At 39.6% G+C, this 22,485-nt stretch overlaps 1 protein-coding gene across 7 annotated transcripts in view; it reads right to left on the reverse strand.

The window, feature by feature from the left end:
* diaph2 (diaphanous-related formin 2) overlaps positions 1-18,539 on the reverse strand; it is a 381,698-nt gene extending 363,159 nt beyond the window's left edge. For 5 of the 7 annotated variants that reach the window (XM_077531615.1, XM_077531611.1, XM_077531613.1 and 2 more), the window contains exons 1-4: positions 18,477-18,539; positions 17,523-17,895; positions 4,999-5,031; positions 3,451-3,627 (exon numbers count right to left, since the gene is read on the reverse strand). In XM_077531615.1, the coding sequence (XP_077387741.1) occupies positions 3,451-3,627; positions 4,999-5,031; positions 17,523-17,606 (294 nt within the window). In that variant the 5' untranslated portion in view covers positions 17,607-17,895; positions 18,477-18,539. Of the gene's footprint in view, positions 1-3,450; positions 3,628-4,998; positions 5,032-17,522; positions 17,896-18,294; positions 18,451-18,476 lie in introns of those variants that run through there. The other 2 variants (XM_077531610.1, XM_077531612.1) reach the window with 2 other exon arrangements.
* Between the last annotated feature and the right edge of the window lie 3,946 nt (positions 18,540-22,485).

Raw genomic sequence — 22,485 nt, forward strand, 5'->3', positions numbered from 1 at the left:
GGTTTGATAGTTCAACTTTGAAAGTTCCCCACTTTGTGTTTACTATCCGAAACCTCGTGGACTGGTGTCAACTCCGGTTGTGACACCCAAGCTCAGTGAGATGCATTTTCCTGAGAAGTTCAGTGAATTTAATGTTGTGCATATTGATGAGGGGCTCCGGCTTCCCACTGTGTTCATTTCAGAGTTTCGACACACACGACAACCTTTTGAAGGCAGTGGTGGTGGATGACGTTTAAATGCATCTCAGCCTCCCCGGGAATAACTTCTGATATATTGTTGCTATCAAAGCATCACTTCACCTCATACCCAAACTTTTACCTTTATGATAGTTCCTCTATTTTCGTCTTTTCATTCATTTCCTCAGAACGCCTTCATGACCTGTCAGTAATAAGCTTTAATTGAGGCTGTGTGCTATTTAGGCCTCAATAACACACAGTGCAAGAAGCAAAGCACTTTCCCCAAAGGAAAAAAAATTATATTTTCACTTTCTCCAGGTCATTAGTGCACAGAGGGGGGTCTAACTAATATGGCACTCCACTTTGAGGCCTGCTGGGCTGCTAAGGCTGCAGCATGGCCAAACAAACAATAACAGAAAGTCTGAAAAAGATAGAGGCCAAATAACATGTTTGCATGACCATAAAAGGGATGAATCTGTATAAAAGTTTATACAGTGCAACCTGAGATTCAACAATAATGCATTCCAAGATAGTTAAAAAAAAAAAAAAAAAAAAAACTATGATGTCTGAAAAAAATAACTTGGATTTATATAAGGTCACCCACCATCATAAAACCTGAATTAGCTCTCATTAAAAGTCATGTAAATGTAAAAACAAGGCTGAAAGTCAAATTTACAAACACTTCCCAGACGGGAACAGATCATTTTTCCAGTGTACATTCTAATCTTCCTTTATTTTTTAGCCAGAACATCTAAGACCGAGCTTCCATTTCAAGGTCTATGGTTATCTGTGGTTGCATTGAAAAAAAAACAAAATAAATAAATAAAACATAAAAGACACAACAAAGACCTAATCGGGCCTAATGATTTAGATGATTATTGAGATGAAGTTTTGAAAGAAAAGTGAAAGTCTCACAAGATTTGCGGAGGTCACATTGGATTTGAAGACATCTCAGGGAACATGGTGAAGTTTTGTGAGACTTGATGGGAGTCTAGCAAAAAATTGTAGAAGTCTAACAAGATTTGCTGAAGTCTTTTCAAAAGTCAAGCTAGCTATGCGAAAATTGTCAAGGACTCAAGATTTGCAAATGTCTGATGAGATTTTCAGGAGAACTTGCAACATGCTCATTGAATTTGTTAGTCCCAAGGGATTTATAGAAGTTCACAGAATTTGATAAAGTCTCATTAGAGTTGCAGAACTCTTGTTGGGATTTGAGAAGTCACATAAGATTCATTAAGATCCCATGAGATTTTCAGAAGAACTTGCAAGACTTTGAGCATCTCACTGAATTTGTGTTAGTCCCAAGGGATTTATGGACGTTCACGGTATTTGATGACGTCTTATTAAATTTGAAGAACTCTTTTGGGGATTTCAGAAATCACACAAGATTTACAAAAGTCCCATGAGATTTTCAGGAGAACTTGCAAGATTTTGAGCATCTCACTGAATTTGTGTTAGCCCCAAGGGATTTATGGACGTTCACGGCATTTGATGAACTCTCATTAGATTTGCAGAACTCTCACAAGATTTACAAAGGTCACATGAGATTTTCAGGGGAATTTGCTAGATTTTTAGCATGCTCAGTGAAATTATGTTAGTCCCAAGGGATTTATGGGGGTTCACGACATTTGATGAAGTCTCATTAGATTTACAGAACTCTTGTTGGGATTTGAAAAGTCTCACAAGATTTACAAAAGTCCCATGAGATTTTTAGGAGAATTTGCAAGATTTGAGCATGCTCACTGAATTTGCGTTAGATGTGAGCCTTGCAGGATTAGCTGAAGTAAATTCATCCATCCATCCATCCATTTTCTTGACCGCTTATTCCTCACAAGGGTCGCGGGGGTGCTGGCGCCTATCTCAGCTGGCTCTGGGCAGTAGGCGGGGGACACCCTGGACTGGTTGCCAACCAATCGCAGGGCACACAGAGACGAACAACCATCCACACTCACACGCACACCTAGGGACAATTCGGAGCGCCCAATTAACCTGCCATGCATGTCTTTGGAATGTGGAAGGAGACCGGAGTACCCGGAGAAGACCCGCGCGGGCACGGGGAGAACATGCAAACTCCACCCAGGAAGGTCCGAGCCTGGACTCGAACCGGAGACCTCAGAACTGGGAAGCGGACGTGCTAACCACTCGGCTACCGTGCCGCCTGAAGTAAATTCAAAAATTGGAAAAAATCGAATTCTCTATTTAATACAAGTATGACTGTATTTACACAATGTCAAGCATATTGTCGGTCCACTCTGAAAAATCTTATTTAAAAAAATAATACTTTAGGTACTGTACTGTATGCTGATCTCTAGCATGTCTCATGCATTGTGCTGTATGTTTTATGTAATTTAGAAACATATTTTTCATAAAATGGTGGCCAAACTGCCAAATTGGAAATCAAAGGTTGCACTGTAGTCTGACAGCCAAGAGTGGTGGTTTGAAGAGAACACAAATGAATACACCTCTTGGATTTGAATTCATTACTGTAATTGAACATTTTCACTTGTGATTGTCAATGCTTGTCAAATGTCAGCCCCTGCCCAAACATGCTTTCTGTGTCGCCTGTCAGCGAGCGAATTTAAGCTCGGGTTTAATGTCGCGCTACCGTGAGCACAAACATCGTCACTGAGAAGTGAACTGAGTGACAGGGATGAGCAACCAGGCAAGAAAACACTCACGCCAGAGCCTGATTAAAAACTAGGAGCACTGATCGTGTCGTGGAGCGCCTGGTAATAAAGGCCATTGTGTGAGAAGAGAGAAAAAGCCAGACACAAAAATCACTCTGAGGTATTATCCACAACACAACCTATGCAATGAAACTGTAGCTGGTGTGTCTTTCGATGTTGAATAAAAGAGCTTTAACCCCACAGGGTGTGTGAATGAATCTAAAAGTAGACAGGAAAAAGTCTGACATCTGCAAATGTATTCACATCCTAAATACAAATTAAATCTATTTGGGGTAAAGAAGATGTATTGTGTGAAAGCAAGCGTGTGTAAGATAATTATGAGTTATCAAGAATGTTATAGTTGTGAATGTAAGGGCAGTGTGCGGATAAGGTTAAACCAGGTTATCTTCTCACCAAGAAAATTTTTGTCTTGTGATCATAAATGCCTCAACGTTTTCATTGACCTATACAATGTACACAGTATATACACAAATCTGTCTAATATTGCTGGAAAGACTAGAAAGGTAAACTCCTGTTCTGTCCTGTAGGTGGCAGTAATATCTCCCAGTTATGCCACAAAAGACGGATGGTAAGCAATGCAAACTTACCATCATCTTTTCAAAGAGGTCGATGATCTCCTTTTCTGAGAGGTTCATGGAGCGATCGTCGAAAAGCGGCTGAGGAACGGGCAGTTCAGTCTGGTTGGACAGGGGGTCCGTCGGGTGCTGTATGAGGGGCTTCTCCTTCTTCATTCCCGTCTTTCGGAAACTGGTAATGCGATCTCGCTGCAAAGAATACAACATTTCAGACATCACTCCCAATAATATTGTTATACCAGGCATGAGTGTCTTTAATCCATATTCAGTGCAGTTATTTCACAGAATTGTGCTGCTTGGTGTAATCCCTTTACTGTTCATTAAAACATAAAGAGCCATTTTTTAACTTTCAAATAAAATAATAAGATTGAGCTAATTAATATTGGACGTAAAAGACATTAAATACATTTTGCTACCTAAACAAAGGAGTGAAACACAATACTATACAGAAAAGCAAGCACTTCACTTACCATCTTACCCAAAGGACCACCTGGTTGTTATAAAATAATGATGCTCAAGTGGCTTTCCATCATGACTGGCACTATTTATTATCTTCTATAGTGTGAATAAAGAAAAAAACATGACCCCCACATGCAAGTAATGTTAGGATTAGTATGGAATGGAATGAAGAGGACATGCTGGATTAAAAGACATGCACAATGGTTTTGGACAGTAGTCATTTTTCATGCACTTTTAATGTGTTGTTCAATTGTAATGATTTATTTTGAAACAGTAACACAGTTGGCAAGGTGAAAGTATGGTTAGGGGATTATTTAGAGCTTTTACTATGGCTGAAAACACGGCAAAACGGCTGTTTTGTTGTGGATTTTATTTCAAATTATTCCCACAATTGCCATCTCAGAACCACAAAGTGCTTCTGACAAAAAAAAAAAATGTTGGAAAAAATATAACTATAAATTAGTTAAATAATGACATTAAATAATTTCAATTATTTAAATAGTTATTGTCTATAATAAGGCACTATATATAAAAATATTTCATGTATACCAAATGACTGTAATGTTGTTATCTCTTTTATTTTCCTATTTTTATTTTCACCCTATTGGACTATGTAATGAATGAAATTGAGCCATCCCTGGCTTCTAGTGTTACGTTTTCTGGACACATAACTTCTTATATGGGAAAAAAAAAAAAGTGATGGACATAAACAAATATTAAATCAAAAGTTCTAAAAACATAGTCTCACTTTGTCATCATGGGTTACTGACATAATTTTTTTGTGTTTTTCATTCAAATTAAACAACACAATACATTTACATATCTAAACAGGCATATGTGATATTGACATGCATGATATATGTTCACTGAATAATTTCCAAATGGATCAAACACATTAGAAGAAGCTGTCACACTGATAGAAACAAGAAGAACCGTGACTGAATATTTAAAAAACAACGGGTCTCTGTTTGCTTCAAATTCGTGTTTGATCCAATGTCTTATTTCAGTTCAGTCATGTCTCATGCAGCCGAGATGAACAAACAAGTATGATGAAAAACAACAACAAAAATGAACATGCCAAAATAAAACCCAGCACCTTACCATATCATCAGCCAATGTTTTTATGTGTATGTTCTGTTGGAAGGGAGGGAGGGCACAATGTAAATGACAGGAAATGGCCGCACAACAACCAGAGGTGAACAAGAACCCCACATCTGTGTTGAAGGCATATACAGAGGTGAATCATGTCTCATTCTTATGGGAGAATCCCAACAGGATGGAGATGAGCCTCAAAATAAAGTAACCTCACAAGATTGTTTTCATCATCTATAGGTGTATCTCAAAGCAATAAACTCATGGAAACTTCATTTCAGTAGTTCAATTCAAAAAGTGAAACTCACTATGCACACAGTGAAATATATTGTTTTAGAATTGTGCCAATTATCACAAAATCCCCAAATTCACCATATAATCTGAATTTCACTTTTTGAAATGAACTCGTGAAATTAAGTTTTCTGTTCGAGTTTATTAAGATGCACCTGTATATGATACATAAAAGGTTTACTGTGTAAGTGCAGGGCATGAACAAAACTTGTTTAAAGACTTAAAAACACATAGGTGAGTGTAAAATTGCTATTCCCTGGCATGCACACCTGAAATAGGAACACCCACCACACACCAAAAAAAATTAAAATGGATGATAAATTGGACATTTTTAATGCCAATTCCACAGATGTTTTGTTTTGTTTTGTTTTTGTAAATAGTAAATAAGTCAAAATACTTGTCAACATCTTCATACTGTGGAATTGCAACATTACTATAGTAGCAAACAGCAGAGGGCCCAATTTGTTTGCTGCCTAAATGGGCTGCAGAACAACTTGTTGACAAAATGTGATGCTAACTCTCAATATGCTCAAATTTACAGTATATTTGGTGCAATTACAAAACGTATGTGGATCATGTCATTTCAATGTACTTCACTGCTTACGAGATCGCTTCCAACTTATATATACACTGTCATGACAGATCGGCTTCATCATCAACTTTTTTAAGTATGCTTGATAATCCTTGAAACGTGTGCACCATGATCACAGCATTAAAAGCCAACACTTCCTCCTAATAGGGGAACATTCAAAACGACCAAAGGGATGCTCCCAAACACCTTAATGTCTTTCCATGACATTATGTGAGTGGCCAGTCATTTTTAAGACATCAGTAGCTTCACTGCCGTATGAGCTGAGGCTCGGAGGTACTAATGAATAGAGAGACGTGTGCCGCTAATGGCCATAAAGGCTGCTTAGAGTCGTGGATTTCTCCACTCCTGCAATCAGGAAATTAGTGGTGCTAGGGCGATCAAACAGACTGGCTCTAACCTGGACCTCCCTTCTGTGCGCCTTCATCAGCTGTCGCTCGCGGCACTCACTGAAAAACTTGAATCTCACATCAACAAATTGTCTTCCTTCTATGGCTGGGTATTGCCAACAACCTCATGGTACATGGGTATCACGATACAGGGCTCACGATACAATTGCGCTACACGTGTTTCCCGATGTCCTTGATCCGTTAACTGGGAAAATAAAGGTTTTTTTTCTGTTATATTTTGTATACTTAAATAAAATGTATGTTTTGTTGAGTTCTGTGCCATCTCATCTGCCTTTTGCCCATAGTCAACCCGAGGTAAGTTCAAGATTCCCACGACTCTGAGCAGGATAACTGGTCGCAACATGACAAGTGGCTGCCATCTCTGTGAAATTTTCTTTAAAAAAAATAAAAAATAAAAAATTAAAATGCCTCTTAAATCCTCCATGACAAACGTTCACAAAAAAATAAAATAACTGACTGCTGTAGTAGCCTCCATGATCTATTCTAATGCCCGCACTGCTCTTCTCACCAATTATCTTTCATTTGTACAAGTTAAAGACCATTTTTAAGGTAGCTTTTGAAAAAAAAAATCATGGTCATTTTGACCCATTGGTGTGTGAGAATTTTGGCCTGTATAAGTAATTGGTGGACATTTGTAATTGACACTTGGCAGCCAATCAGAGAAGGGGTTTCCCCAAGTAATAGTAAAAAAAAACCTCACATTTCTCTGTAACCCATTGTTCGATTTTCAAAATTGTTGGTGTGTTGTACACAGCTTGAAGTAGCCATTCTAACCAGTCTTTTTTTGCAGAAATCTTGTCACTTTTTTTTTTTAATTATCACAGGGATTATGTGTAAATATGTGAAAATCTGTGAAGTTGTCCTCTTGATAAGTTTTGACAGTTCACAATAGTTTGAAACACTCTGTCAACACCAATAGGATGTGTAATAGCAACAAACATAAGACTGTGATAGGAGCACTTGGGTGTTGACTTTCCGTCGCATGTAATAAACTCATTCGGTGAATTGTGAGACTTCTTCAAATCATATGTCGTAAATGATGTCTGCCCAGCATGAGTTCTTCTCGATAAACGTGGCATGGGCAACAACTTCTATCGTTGCTAAATCAGACCGTTTATGTGTCATTAACCTCGACATTCAATAGCAATGTAATACAGTGTGAAACACAGGCTAATATTTAAATGCCGCACTTTAACATTTTCTAATCTATTTAACAACAATCAAACCACTGGTTGGCAAATTGCCTTGACTTGAGGGCCTTTTCGTGCCCCATTATCTTGGCAACATTGCAACAACGTAATTTAACAATTAAGCCTACGTGTCCTTAGGGTACCCCCTCAATTATTAAAGTAAACTTTTTCATCATAATAAATGTTTATGAGAAAACACCGTCGTCCTTTTTAAGGAAATGAGGCAAATTAATTCTAGGTCCCCCCTGGATGAAATCATATTGAAAGTCAGTCTAGGGACTCACGTTAAACTATGCATATAATCAATAAAAAAAAACACAATATATCACATTAACCTGTATATCATTTTATTCTTGCTTCTGATAGTATCAGGAACACTAAAGAGACAAATCTCTAATGGCTCTGTAACATGTGCATGTAAAAACAAACCATTTATATTTAAGATTGGCGACATTACGCAGCATTTAGCAAAAGCAATAACTGTTATTCCCAACCAATTTAACCGGACCATCTGTATGATGTCATTTTAAGTCACCCACCGGAACGATCGCGATAAAGTCGGTGGCCGCGACGCCTCTTCCGTACGAGTTTAGAAACAAATTAGCTTTAACTTTAATGACTTCTAATAATAACGAGGGATAACTGCCGATAGTTTTGTTGCAACTTAGAACATCATGGTCTCCCTCTACTGGCAGAAGCTCACACTGGGAAAAATACATTTATAAAATGTGCATATGCATAATATTACAAACATACATTTATACATATCAAGACCGCCACCTTCAAAGACACAAGCTCTACTTGAATATTTAACTACCGACAGCTGTTATGTGAGGAAATACGGTCGCTATAAAGATCACACCTCCTACATCATTCGTCTTTGTTTACTCAGGTAGAATGTACATTGATGCCAATATGCTCCACATTAGTGGATTTATTTTCTGGCATCAGAGAGCACAAAATACCAACGGAATTACCCAATTACACACCGTCTGAACAAATCTTTGTCAAAAGTAATCAAGCCACATATTTTTCAGACTGTATTCAATGGCTGCCTCTGGGAACTCGGTGGGGTGTATACACCTATTTTAGAAATACTTGCATTCCTGTGTACTTAGGTCAAAATTTGAAGGAATTTTAAGCAAGGCATTTGAAACCCACAAATGACATAACAGATGTGCCAAGGTATCAATGATCCATATTCCCTGAAACTAGGAACTGTGTCAAAAAAAGACCCTGCTGACTATTGTGGTACTTCATAGAATTCCAGAAACCTTTGGAGCGCTGTCTACAGCACTGAATGAACAGTGAGCATAGGGCAACTTAGTGGAAGTACCAAGAACTTCCCGAGACTTCAGGTGCAAATGTGTCTTGAGTTTACAAATATTAATAAATGTCCAAAAAAATAAAAAATAAAAAGACAGAATACAAAAACAGTTGTGGGGGTACGCGCAGCTGAAACTGGCCTCTGCTAGCGTGCCATGAATCATCTATTTGGAAGAGCACTTAGAAGGACAGCCTACAATCTAAGTTGAAGGATTCTCATCAGTGCAGCACGCAGTGTATATATAATATGTGTGGGCCAGGGTAGAAGACTTGGCACATGAATGTTGCAAGCTAGCATGCAAAGGCACACTGGATTTAAAAAAAAAAAAAAAAAAAAAAAAAAAAACTGGCACACTTGTCAGCTGACTTGCATGGTAAAAAGTAAATCAAAACTGCACAATGAGCTATCTCCATCTCAAGATATCTTGGAGCACAGTAATTGCTTTGAAAAATAAACATTTTCAATGTGGACCTGCTATGCCTTTAAATGGGCATGAGTGAGTGCGCGGTCGAGCCATTCTATTATTCCAGGCGGGCAGTGGGCCTGCTAGTAGTGTCCTAAAACAGCAATCAGTAAAAAGGGAAGCACACAAAAGGCAGCCCAGCCAACATTTGAAAGGCTTTTCAGTGGGCGCTACGACCATGTGACTCCACAGCCAGGCCCTCGGGTTATCTCTGTCCCTGCGAATAAATCTCTTGTACATTAATCCTTAAGGACTAGCATGACACTTAGCTATTACGTAGACTATTTGTCTACAAATTATATTATTCAGCTTGGTCAGTTGTGTATTTCTCACATACAGTCTTGTTCAGAAGCATTTGGACAATGAGTTTTGGTTATTTTTGCCTTTACGCACTACAATCTGAAAAAACAATCAGCTTTCATTTAAGATACTTTACAGAGAAGTGAATTTCACTTCCTTTATGAATTAAAGTCACACTATGGACATCATCAAATGGGTTTCCTCCCTGGTGATTTTTTGCCATAATTTTGAGCCCTGAAATTGTAGGTTAACAGCATAAATGATGTATTTCCTAAATGAGAAACCTCTTAATTCAAACCCAAAAATGTGTAAAAGTGTTTTTTAGTACTTGGTCCTTCACTCCCAAAAACGCATTTGCAACATTTTTTTTTAATGTTTTTTAATGCACAAGCATACAGAAGGCTTTGATGCAGTTTCTGACATGAAGAGGTGGCTTGAAGCAATTATATTTTTTTTGAATGACCAGCAGGTGGCAGCAGAGTATAAGAGATCAGCCAGGGTCATGTTGCAACAAGCTCTTTTTGTCAGTGTTTTCACCAGGAATGTGAATATTGATAAAACTTTACTATATTATAATGCTAATGGCTGCAAAACGGAAACAGATACGAATATACTTTTTCCTGATGAAAGAAGAGGCTCTAATCTTTCTTTTGGTAGGTTGCATGTTTTATAGCAATATAACACAATATTCTGTAGGCCTTGCACAATCAGTCAAAAACAAGTAAACAGCCGGGAGCGAAGGGAGTTGTTTCAGTGACTGAAAATGGCCGTGAGTGAATGAGTTAAATTAAACCTGAAAATCTATATCCGTAAAGCCTGTATCTCACTGAGCGACTTACCCCGGGTTTACACCGGTTGCGGTTGCGGTGCGGATGTGGTGCGTTCCGGCGACGCAAGCAATTAGATTCCATTCATTCGAATGGTGCAGTTTACACCGCTTGCGGGTGCGTTGCGTGTCGACTGCGTCTCAGCTGCGGCGTGCCGCAGCCCTTCCGCAAGGATAGCCTATTTTCTATTTTTGCCGGACGCCGCAGCGGTAGGCCTCCGGCAAATGGCAAGCTAGCACAAAACACATCGAGCGGGACAGGAAGACCGACGCAGTTTCAAAATAAATTTCCGGTTACCTTTCAAGATAAAACACTCGCCAGCTCCTATTTCGCAAGCATGCTAGCAAAACGTGATGTGGGCGTAGACGGGCCTGGAGTTAACGTGCGAGGTGCTCATTCACGGTTTAGACACCAGCGAACATGGACGAGGAGAGGTTTATATTGGAGGTAGAAAGCCACAAAATAATAAAAGTCCACCTCTCTTTCTGCTTCTCTGTTGAGCACAGACCTTCTGTGTGTTTGTCGTTGTTTTTAATGCCACAAGATCGCGCGCGGTCACGCGAGACATGGCGGGAAGTGGTCGGCGACGGAGCTGCCGGACCGCAGCTGTGCGGAGCCGGTGTGGATTGGCAAAAAAATTGACGCGTGCAAAGCACGCAGTCAAGACACACCGCACCGCACCACAGCCGCACCGCACACGCAACCGGTGTAAACCCGGGGGAAGGCTTGTGAGTGTGCACATGAAGCGAATGTTTTATTTTCTTCAGGGATTGTTCAATGATGTAAAAGGTTACAAAGCTCTTGGCAAGGCATTCGCAAATAGTTTCAACGGGAAAAACAAACAAACGACAAAACCCGTCCTTGGCACTGAATGTTTTGATTCTACTGAACGACTGAAATGTAAACACTTGTACTCTTTGTACTCAGTCTGAAAAAGTAGTATTGGGGCATACTTGAGCCATTTACAGTATACTATTATCCTTCAAGTGCTTACTTTTTGTGTGATTAATATGAACTTGAACACACAGTAGAAGAAAAATTTCATCTTTAGTCGACAAACAATTGAATCTAACTGACGTCCTACAATTGGACATGAATGAGCCTGAGATGCATGCTGACATACATAAAGAGGGGGGTTCTTCCACTGTGTTACTAAAGCATTCTTCACTGCTTCCTCTCTCTCCAACTTCCTGAATGCCATAGACACACTCACACGTGGTGCATTTCCTGCCTCACATGCCTGCTCAACACTGGCTACATTCAAACAACACATTGTGGGAAAGGTACACAACAGCACCAGGAATATAGATCAGCTTTTAAATCTTTGGCCATTTGGATTAACCCTAATGTCAACAAGACCTTCAGAAGCTTTACTAATGCTCATGTATCAGGGCATCAAAAGCTTCGTAGGTTGGAGGGCCAAAGTATCTTCATTATAAATATGCCTTTAAAAAAAAACATACACACACAAAACTTCAGAATTCAAACCATCATCAAGCACAAGGGCATCACTCCTTACACTTATTCCAAAATGACAAGAAAAATACACACACAAAAAGAGCAGACTCCCAATCAAAGGTGAAGACCCCAGCTACCCAATATGCTTCAATTATAATAATATTGCATTTACACATTTTAAAGTTTTAACAATGGTAAAAAATTGACTGGATTATTTCTCAGAGTCATGTCAGTCTATCCCTGCCAAAGTCAGGTCTCACATGTCCAAGAGCAAATAATTAACACATCCATGTGGCCTGAAATCCTCATTAGCATAATTACTCTATCACGACCCAGTTTTATTATTCCAGTGTTAATTACAAATGGACTCAAATACAACCAGCCAGAAAATGAGCTTTGCTTTGTATTGATTCGCTTCAACTTTGGTTTGTAACTACTACATTTTTTTTTTCTTGGTTGGGTATATATTAAACATTTTCAATAATGGAGATTTCTGATGGGATTTTATATGAAAGTGAAAAGCCATGTGCTTGGTATTTTTACGAGGTTTACTTAAAAAAAAAAAAGACTGCTTTTTATTCTAATTAATTTCATAAAAACACCGCCGCACACTCATAATTATGACTTTTTTACATCTGTTCATGGTAAAATATAATATTTAATCACAGCTAACGTTTGCCGTTCCACAGACTCTCATGTTTCTGTAAAATAGTAAAAACCCAAATATATCATTTAACATTCTGTATGATTTTCCACTTAATTCATGTGAGAGCACATGAGGAATCGGATCATGCCTACATTGTGACACGGGAACAGCCAGTCCTGCTATTGTGGATATGTGGGAATGACTTTCCCCTCGTGCAGCTCCGTGTGACATCATCTTTTGCTCTGGTATGCAAAAAAGAAACATTCTTCCATTCCGTCAAACCTGCTCTCTCGAATTCCTTTCAAAAGGTCCTCTCGTTCTCGTGTCAGTTTTTTACCCCAACATCAGCAGAACAGGCCATAAAAGTAACATTAACTTTGGGAGTGTTATTCTAAAATCCTTGGCTGGGTTAAGTATCTACGTCCTGGGCCCAAAGCCCAAATGGTGTAATTGTGATGTAATCCTTCCTGGTGACTTGTAGCACAAACACGCAGATGCAGTGTTTCTCTTCTGCAGAGTGGTTTGACTGCTGATACGAAACCCAACCAGTGTTTGCTAGTTTGTTTGCATCAGACTCGCAATGCAATGCACACACATTCAATTTGACATTTTCCATCTAAGGTAGTTTATATAGCATCGAACCAGGAAACTGTTTTCACATTGTGTTTTTAAAATGTTTAACATACAGGTGGAAAAATTGTCAAAGCCAAGGACTGCAAGTTCTTTGCTGCTGGCCTGAAAACTAGGAGAAGGACAGATATTTATTTGAATCTTACATTTTAGTGCTGTCAAGTGATTGAAATATTTTTAATACTTAATCCCAAAATTTTCCATAATTAATCGTGATTAATCAAATTTTTTAACTATTATTTAGCATGAACCTTCTACCATATTTAATATAAGTAATATCTTGAGGGTGGCACAGTGGACGAGTGGTTAGCACGTCTGCCTCCCAGTTCTGAGGACTCGGGTTTGAGTCCAGGCGGCGGCCTTCCTGGGTGGAGTTTGCATGTTCTCCCCGTGCCTGCGTGGGTCTTCTGCGGGTATTCCAGTCTCCTCCCACATTCCATAGACATGCATGGCAAGTTAATTGGGTGCTCTGAATTGTCCCTAGGCGAGATTGTGAGTGTGGATGGTTGTTCGTCTCTGTGTGCCCTGCGATTGGCTGGCAACCAGTCCAGGGTGTACCCCTGCCTACTGCCCAAAGCCAGCTGGGATAGGCTCCAGCACCCCCCGCGATCCTTGTGAGGAATAAGCGGTCAAGAAAATGGATGGATGGATAATATTTTGAAATTCATGTAAAATCATCAAAGTATATTTCAATTCAAAGACTGCTCTCCCACAGGAAGTAAACAAAACTGCATTCAATTTTAACACAATAAAATTTTAAATAATCCTCCAATGTTAACATTTTCATTTTGACATCCCTAGAAATGATATTAATTTATTTCCACCAGTCTATGATCTTCTTTTCATAGCATGTCTCTGAGCTACCCAGCTTCCAATAATGTGTGTATTGGAGTTTTCTTTTTGTTTTTTGTCCAATCATATTTGTATGTGTCACCACATCAATGTAATCTGCACAGGGCCTTCTTCAGACTCAGGAGTGCTGTTACACATACACAACACCTCACAAACAGGACAGTGAGCCAAGAAAAAGTTGAAATGGGGCTTGTGCTAATATGGTGCAGCCACCATTTGATGGAAACCCCCAAAACTACTTGACAGATCAACTTAAAGCGTCCATTCCAGTGCTTCACGGAGTTGCAATCGCCGCTCTCCAAGCGCATTTCGAATCGGCAAGAAAGTGTGGGATAAACAAACCATGACAGCTCATGGACCCACCCAGAGGTGAATAATTACTTCCTCCGAGATTTCAGCAACAACTGGCGAACATGTTGAGCACTGATTCTCTTTGGAGGGCTGAGAAATGGGGAAGACTGGTGAGTACAGAGACGCCTCAAATGAATCAGGAAGGACCATTTGCAGGGTGCGCTCATTCTGACTCTGAAAAGTTGGTTGTCAGGATATTCCAGAAGTTGCAGAGTGATGTCAGGAAGGTTTGTGGGCCGACATGGCATCTCTGTGATTTCCTGTCAGGCAGTCAATGTGGCCGCACTTTCCCTTTAAAAATGTTGCTGGAACACAACCAGTGATTACAAAATGTTTGCAACAGAGTATTTGGCCCTGATTATGGGAAAAGTTAATACCATAGCAACATTCCCAGCTTGAAATTCAGCGTTTGAAGTCTGTGGTATCAACGCTGGCTCATTATATTCAATTAAAATATATGTGAGAACAGTCGTGGAAAGAGAATGTTACCCACTCAGCAAAAGCAGTTCAGTGAGAATGTCAGAAATATTTTTTTTCTTTTTTTTAAAGTGGAAGTTAACCCCCCAAAAAATGTTAGCAATAATGTGTTCTATGCAGCCCCACTAGTCTAAATATGGTATTCTGGTTAATATTGTGTTAGTGGAATATGAGTTAAGAAGCAAAATCCAGCCGTTTTTATCCAACTCAGGGGGCGGTCATTTTGCCACTTGCTGAAGATGACATCACAGTTGGTCAGGTCTCAGTTAACAACCAATCACAGCTTAGCTTCAGAAAACAGATGAGCTGTAATTAGTCGCTGCCTGAGCCCTGAGCAACTGTGATGTCATCTTCAGTCGACAGCAAGTGGCAAAATCCAGTTTATCCATCTCAGGGGACGGCCATTTTGACACTTGCTGTCGACTGAAGATGACATCACAGTTGCTCAGGGCTCAGGTAACAACCAATCATGGCTCAGCTTCAGAAAACAGGTGAGCTGGGATTGGTCGTTGCCTGAGCCCTGAGCAACTGTGATGTCATCTTCAGTCGACAGCAAGTGGCAAAATGGCCACCCCCTGACATGGATAAAAATGACTGGATTTGCTTCATAATTCATATTCCACAAATGTAATATTCATCAGAATGTCACGTTTAGACTATAGGTCACATATATTATTGTCAAGAAATGTTTAAGGTTAATTTCCACTTTAAGTCTTATGTAATGGAAAATATTGTTTAACCACCAAGTTCATACAATTGCTGAAGGTGTGCGTGGGGGTGTGTGTGCGAGTGCAGCTGCTCACGCGCCACACGTGCGTGATTTGCAGTTTTAGATTACCCCGCGTGAAAGGGAATGCGCCAGACTGCAAATGTAGGCTCTCAATTGAAGATTTGGGATGTTTTTAGTCAACAATGTTTACACAAGAACTACATGCCAATGGGCAACCATGTGATTCTATCAGTCAGTCAGGCGGTTCAACCAGACAAACCTCAACATGGTGCACTACAACCACAAAGGAATGGCGATGGCATAATCGAATGGCACGGGAGCAGACAATTCTTACACTGTATTTCTCCTTTTCAATAAGTGCTGCACCCCAAATAGCCACACCCTTTTTCTTGTTTCACTCAATGGTAAAAAGATGTCGTTTAATTTACCTTAATATGACTGACAGCATCATGTGTTGTGGCAGTGGCAGAAACCACAACACATTGCCTGAAGCGCATACAATGCATGAAGCTGAATGTTGTGAAATTTCATTCATTCTGATCCATTCAAGAATCAGATGAAGAATAAGTTGTCACGGCAACTAATGTGTGACGTATTTTGCTAGCACGATGCGCATGTGGCTAGAACAAAAGCAGCAAAATTAGCCACAATGTGATACAGGATTCTAGTTAAAGTAATCAATGTTTTTAACTAATAAGAAAAACTAACGTAGTCTGCTTCCATTAACATGGGGGACATTTATGAAATTCACTCTGACCTCTAAGAGTGTGCAGAGTATACCCCCACACCCATGTTATACGAAAGCAATCAGCAACTCATGCTTGAACTGTCTGAGCGCAATAGACTCTGTTGTTTTGTTTTTTGGGACACTCATGCTTATGCGGGACTCGAACTATGACCGAGTTCTGTTCGAATGTGATGATATAACTAGTGTTGTTCCGATACCGATACTGGTATCGGCAGAGGTGCCGATACTGCATTAAAACAGTGGTATCGGTATCGGTGACTGACTACTCACAAGTAACATGCCGATACCATTAATTCCAACGCTAATATAGGATTTTGGATGCAGCATTTTTTGTCTTGCTCGTGCTCGACATTCACTGATATGTGACATGCTCACTGCATGCCGATCTAAGATATCCTATTGACCCTTGAATGCTCTGAACCAATAGCAGGACAGCTTTTTCATGTTGAGGAAAAAAACCTTAGGTATCGGTATGGTATCGCCATATACTGCAAAGCTGGGTATCGGTATTGGTATCGGGGGCCAAAAATTGGTATCGGAACAACACTAGACATAACCCAAGTTTTTTAGGTGGGATCATGCCATAATCCATCACTAACCGACGATAACGCTGTAGTAAATTCATAACTGCAGTAAATATTTTATGAAAAACACTTGGCGGCCATATATATTAAACAATCCAGTAAAATAAAAGGTATTAGCTTTAACTGATGCATTCCCAAGAAAAACACCTGGTACTCTCTGCAGTTAAGCAAAAAAATAAAAAAAAATAAAAAAAACACCCAGGCCACTATGACTACATCAAAACAGCAATTATGACAGATGACAAAGGTGTTATGTTCCTCACAGGCAGGGCCACACCACAAAGCAATGAGTCAACAAATTGTTAAGCTACTTTCAACATGACCTGCAAAAACGCTGTACACCAACTGTCACAACAAGAAGGCTCTTTGCAGTACTTTTAGGGGGAACCAATTGACGAGATGATCACATGATGCACTAAGTGCAAAGCACAGCACAAAGATACAACACTACCTCTTTAGAGCAACTCCCAAATCTATTAGCTGCACTCACATTGCACATCAATAACTAACTGCATGATTGCACCAGAGTTCAAGTTTCTAAGTTGTTAATATGATTATATAAAAGAATACTATCGAGACTAAAATCTCCCGTGTAAAAAAAAAAAAAAAGAGGGGGTGGATTAAAGATTTTCCAAACACTCTTTTTCATTAAACACATACCAGCTTTTTGTTTCTGCCTTCATCCTCGCTGGATCTCTTTTTAGAAGGTTTATTCGGGTCGTCCCCACCGCTGGCTTGATCCATTTTGCCTCCAAAGTTGTTCTCAGTTCCCTTCTCCAATGACTTGACAGGAACTCCGCCACAACAAAAACAACAACAAAAAGTTGGCAAACTTCACTCGTCAACACGTCACTTGGCAACAGCTTTCAGGGCGAGTTTTCTCCATATCCATTCGGTTAGGTGAAAAAAATTCCAAATAAAAACAATAAATAAATGGAAGCGTTGCAAAAAGTAGTATCCGAGTGGATGGGGTGTCGCTTCTAGATGAAAGAGGTGTGGTATCCGTTCAGAACTACTTCTTCTCTGTCGCTCTCTGAAATAACAAAATATTATATTCATTCTATATTTTAATGACAAATATGTTACTTTCAAATACAAATCCTGCATGACGAGTTTCCATGAATAGTCTGGTAAGTATTCAAAGTACACCCAAATTCAGTGAGGGCAGAACGCACTGGAAAAGGCGACTAATGACTTCAAACATGTCGTTTTATTTGTTAGAACGTTTGCCTGTGTTTATATTATTACCAAAATAAAACTTAAAGGCGTTTGACATATTACATAGTAACGACCACACTCTTCTAAATAAAAAAAGGCGACCAGAAATGACACTGTAGTAGTTTTTAGCGTTTGCGACCGAGGCTATCAGCCACGTACGCATCACCCTGATTGATCGCAATCAATATCAATAGTAACAATAGTCGAAAATCACCGTTGTTCTCTCTGGAATACTTTGCAAAGCTGTACATTTAGCCACGTTAGCGTACATGGAACTCCGTCGCCACTGAGATGTCAAAATATTTAGTCGCTAATACTACACGCGGGTACACATGATAAAACAATAAATTACAATATCAAAAATATAAATACAGTAATGTGTCCAGTGAAACTCACAGTATCCCATCCTGGTCAACATCGTCGCAACCAAACATGAATGCCAGGCCCACGCTACGCCCCGCCCACTTTGTTTTTTTACTGGTTGGTGGGCTGGGCAATGAGTAGGGCTCCCGACGGCTATTGGTCCGCTGCGTTGGCTGTCAAAAGGTTGGCGTGGCGTTGTCGTGTGTAGACGATGGGGTCAAATCTGATTTCACAGCAAGTGGATAGCTCTCAATGAAGAAAGAACAGATCTATAAATGTAACGACTAGTGCGATGGGGGCGACGTCATACCGGAAGTAGTGCGGGAATCCTTGATAACAAAACACATCCAACGTGTCCCGCGTTTTTTTTCCCCTTGCCTCTTGCACATGCACACACACACGCACAAACAAGCACTGTTGCATCAGTGATTGTGCAACGTGCATGTGAAAATTACTACCAAGTTATATAATACTGTATCTTGAAAGACTGTCTTGTGTGCACATAAATAAGAGATGGACGGTCGAAGTGTATGAATAAATTAACTGCAGGACTATGCAGAACATAATATTCACCTATTCTGAGTAGCAGACACGTTTACAAGTTATTCAGCAGCTCGTGTAAATAATAACCAGCTTCAAAATTTCAAGTGAGGTCAGCATTTATTCACTGCCTTTGACAAGTATACTTGTCAATTGTATTTTTTAGAGCGGTGCTAAATGGGGGCGAATCTGAGCATGCTCCACTGTAAATATCAAACTTGGAAACAACTTTACTGATGCCCAACCACCGGTAGATGACATCATTGCCCCATTTTATAGGAAATAAACACAATTTCAGAGTCCATGGGAGAAATGGCTGTATTTTGGCAAACCTACATTTTTCTGCTGTCAATTATAAAAGAACGGGACGGGACAAAAAGTAGGGAGTCTATTCTGTTATTTGGTAGATTCGGTTTATATATAATTATTGAATGTAATATCACGTGAGTATTGGAAATGTAAAAATTTTCTATAATGACTGGCAGTGAATGAGTTAAGGCAGTAAACTAAACTCACATCGGATGTAAGCTCCATTTAAATGACAAAATATGATAATGAGAACATGTTTAAAAAGGTGATGTGGGTTCTGGTGTGTACTGTTTCTATAATAGTTTCATTCTCTATTGTGTTTTGTCAAATATTGTCCATTTTGGAACTGGAAGAGAGAACAGAGAGGGACACTGGTGACAAGCCTATTTATATTTTGGAGCATCTACTGCAGCTTACTGGTCACTCACAGGGTTTATAATTAAACCCACAGAGCTATTGTGGACATGGAATATTATATTCCCAGAGGTCATTTGAATGGAATGACTGACCAAGGCCTTGGGAAAATATTTATTCCTGTACTTGTTATTGATGTACTTGTTATTGTGTAATATCTGACTACTAGTGAACTTGCCTTAGACTATTAATTAAATAACTATTCTCACTTTTGTGCAGTGCGCTTGAGTAACTATTAAAAAGTTCAATATAAAGTGTTGCATTTTATACAGCCTTGAATTTTCTCATTGTTATGACAATATTTCCTATACTGTTGTAATAAAAACACTAATTGTCTTTCTACAACTAGTTGTGGATTGCAGATGCACAGGAAGAGGTATACAAAGTCCACGTACACCACATACTGTTGCAAGAACACCGATTCGTTTATAAACTTATGTGAGGTCTCCCACATTTAAAAAATCGATTAACACATTAAAAATCTTAATGCGTGTACCAGGCTAAAGACGCTCTTTGCTCCTCTGACAGCTGCATAGACCATTTCTATGTTTAGACTGTTGAGATAAAATGGATAAACTTGTAAATTATTAATGCACTCAAAGACTACTGGAAAGTGAAAGAGTTTACTTAGGGAAACTGTACATCTGGTAATTTAATATTAAGGTTTTAAATAACAAGCGTCTGGAATGTTGTTTACCTCGTTTACCATAATTAAAAAGAAAATGTAAAATGTAATTGTTGAGTGTAATTTTTCCCCCTTTAGAGAAAAAAAATGGATACTATCGATGTGATCTTGATTTCACTATATCTCATTTTATTAACATTAAAAATAACGTTTTCCCCTAAAAAATAATGATACGCTATATATATATATATAAATGATATTGCACCATATTGGTTGGCAACCAGTCCAGGGTGTCCCCCGCCTACTGCCCAGAGCCAGCTGAGATAGGCGCCAGCAGCCCCCGCGACCCTTGTGAGGAATAAGCGGTCAAGAAAATGGATGGATGGATGGATATTGCACCATGTCTGTCCTTAATGCTCATCCTGGAGATAGATGTCCCTCCGAATTGTTTGCTCTGGAGAGAGAAAAACAGGAGTAAAAATCAATAAAAACAAGCCACTCACTATAAAAATGACAGCACCGAGCAGCAGGGACAGACACAGCCCTGTTGCAGTTTTTGTTGTTATTTATTAATTTTTAAATGCCATTATTGACTTACCTTGTGCACTTCCCCTCTGGCAATGTCACACAATACTTAAAAGACTACGGGAAGAAAGAAAAAAAATACTATGACCTCATGTGTACTGTGTTGAGAATTAGTGAAAACTGCTTCACCTTTTAATAAGTTAACTTCCATTATTGCTAGTGGCAATCCTTTCTCTGAATTATCTCGAGACGTTTACCACCCTGCTTTTTCCTGCATCTCCCGCATAAGGAGCCTCGCCTGCCTGCTGAACATCTACTGGAGTATTCCATCATGCTGCTAATTGTTGTCAAGACGGCTAGCCATACGTTGCTAGCTAGGTTACTCATCTGCTAACATGGTGCACCACCTCCTCTCGTACTCAATGTATAATACTCCCATGAGTTACTGTTAAGCGTCATTGGGTACCTTGAAAGATGCTATTAAATTAATAAATTTTAATATAAGGGGTGATGATGATGATGATTATTATTATTATTATTATTATACATTCGGAATGACTTATCCTTCCATGTGTTGCACCGGGCATGCCATTGCGCCTCTCTCCATATCGATTTTGTTATGAAGTGTGGAGCGAGTGGATGAGGAGAGATGGACCCAATGGCAGAGACACATTACGGGAAGAGGACTGAGAATAACTTTATTGACCATAACCAAGTAAATGACAGGACGGGACGTGAGCAGACTGATCATGACGTGGACAGACTTGGCAGAACCTGGACAGACTTGACAGGACGTGGACATGTGAGAGAGAGACACTTGGCTTGGACGTGAGAGACAGACACTTGGCTTGGATGTGAGAGAGAGAGAGAGAGAGAGAGAGAGAGACACTTGGCTTGGATGTGACAGACAGACACTTGGCTTGGATGTGAGAGAGGAACACTTGGCTTGGACGAGAGAACACTTGGCTTGACAGAAAACGACACCCACACAGCACAGCACACCAAGACAGGACAAGACAAGACAAGACAAGACAAGACAAGACAAGACAAGACAAGACAATGCTACCACCACTGACTAAATACAACACTAACAAGACACTAACAAGACACACCTGGGAAACTGATTAGGTCACACATACTGGGAAGGGAAGACACACGCAGGTGGACAAGGTTAACGATAACGAGACATGGGGGAGAACTCAGGACAAAACACTACAAACACCTAAAACCAAACAAAACCTAACCACACGGAAACAAAACATGACAGATTTTCTGTCGACCGAAGAAGACATCTATGTTGCTCAGGTCTCGGGCAACAACCAATCACTGCTCAGCTTCAGAAAACAGGTGAGCTGTGATTGTTTGAGACCTGAGCAACATTGAAGTCATCTTTAGTCGACAGACAGGAAGTGGCAAAATGGCCGCCCCATGAGATGGATAAAAATGGCTGAATTTTGCTTCATAACCCATATTCCACAAATGTATTATTAATCATAATGTCATATTTAGACTAGTGAGGTCACATATAATATATTATAGTCAAGAAATGTTTAAGGTTGACTTCCACTTGAATACTGCATAGGATTTTTTTTTGTTTTAGAACATGTCTGTATCTACTCCTGTTTTGGT

Source organism: Festucalex cinctus, chromosome 9 (genome assembly GCF_051991245.1).
Source record: "Festucalex cinctus isolate MCC-2025b chromosome 9, RoL_Fcin_1.0, whole genome shotgun sequence".
Classification (NCBI taxonomy): Eukaryota; Metazoa; Chordata; class Actinopteri; order Syngnathiformes; family Syngnathidae; genus Festucalex; species Festucalex cinctus.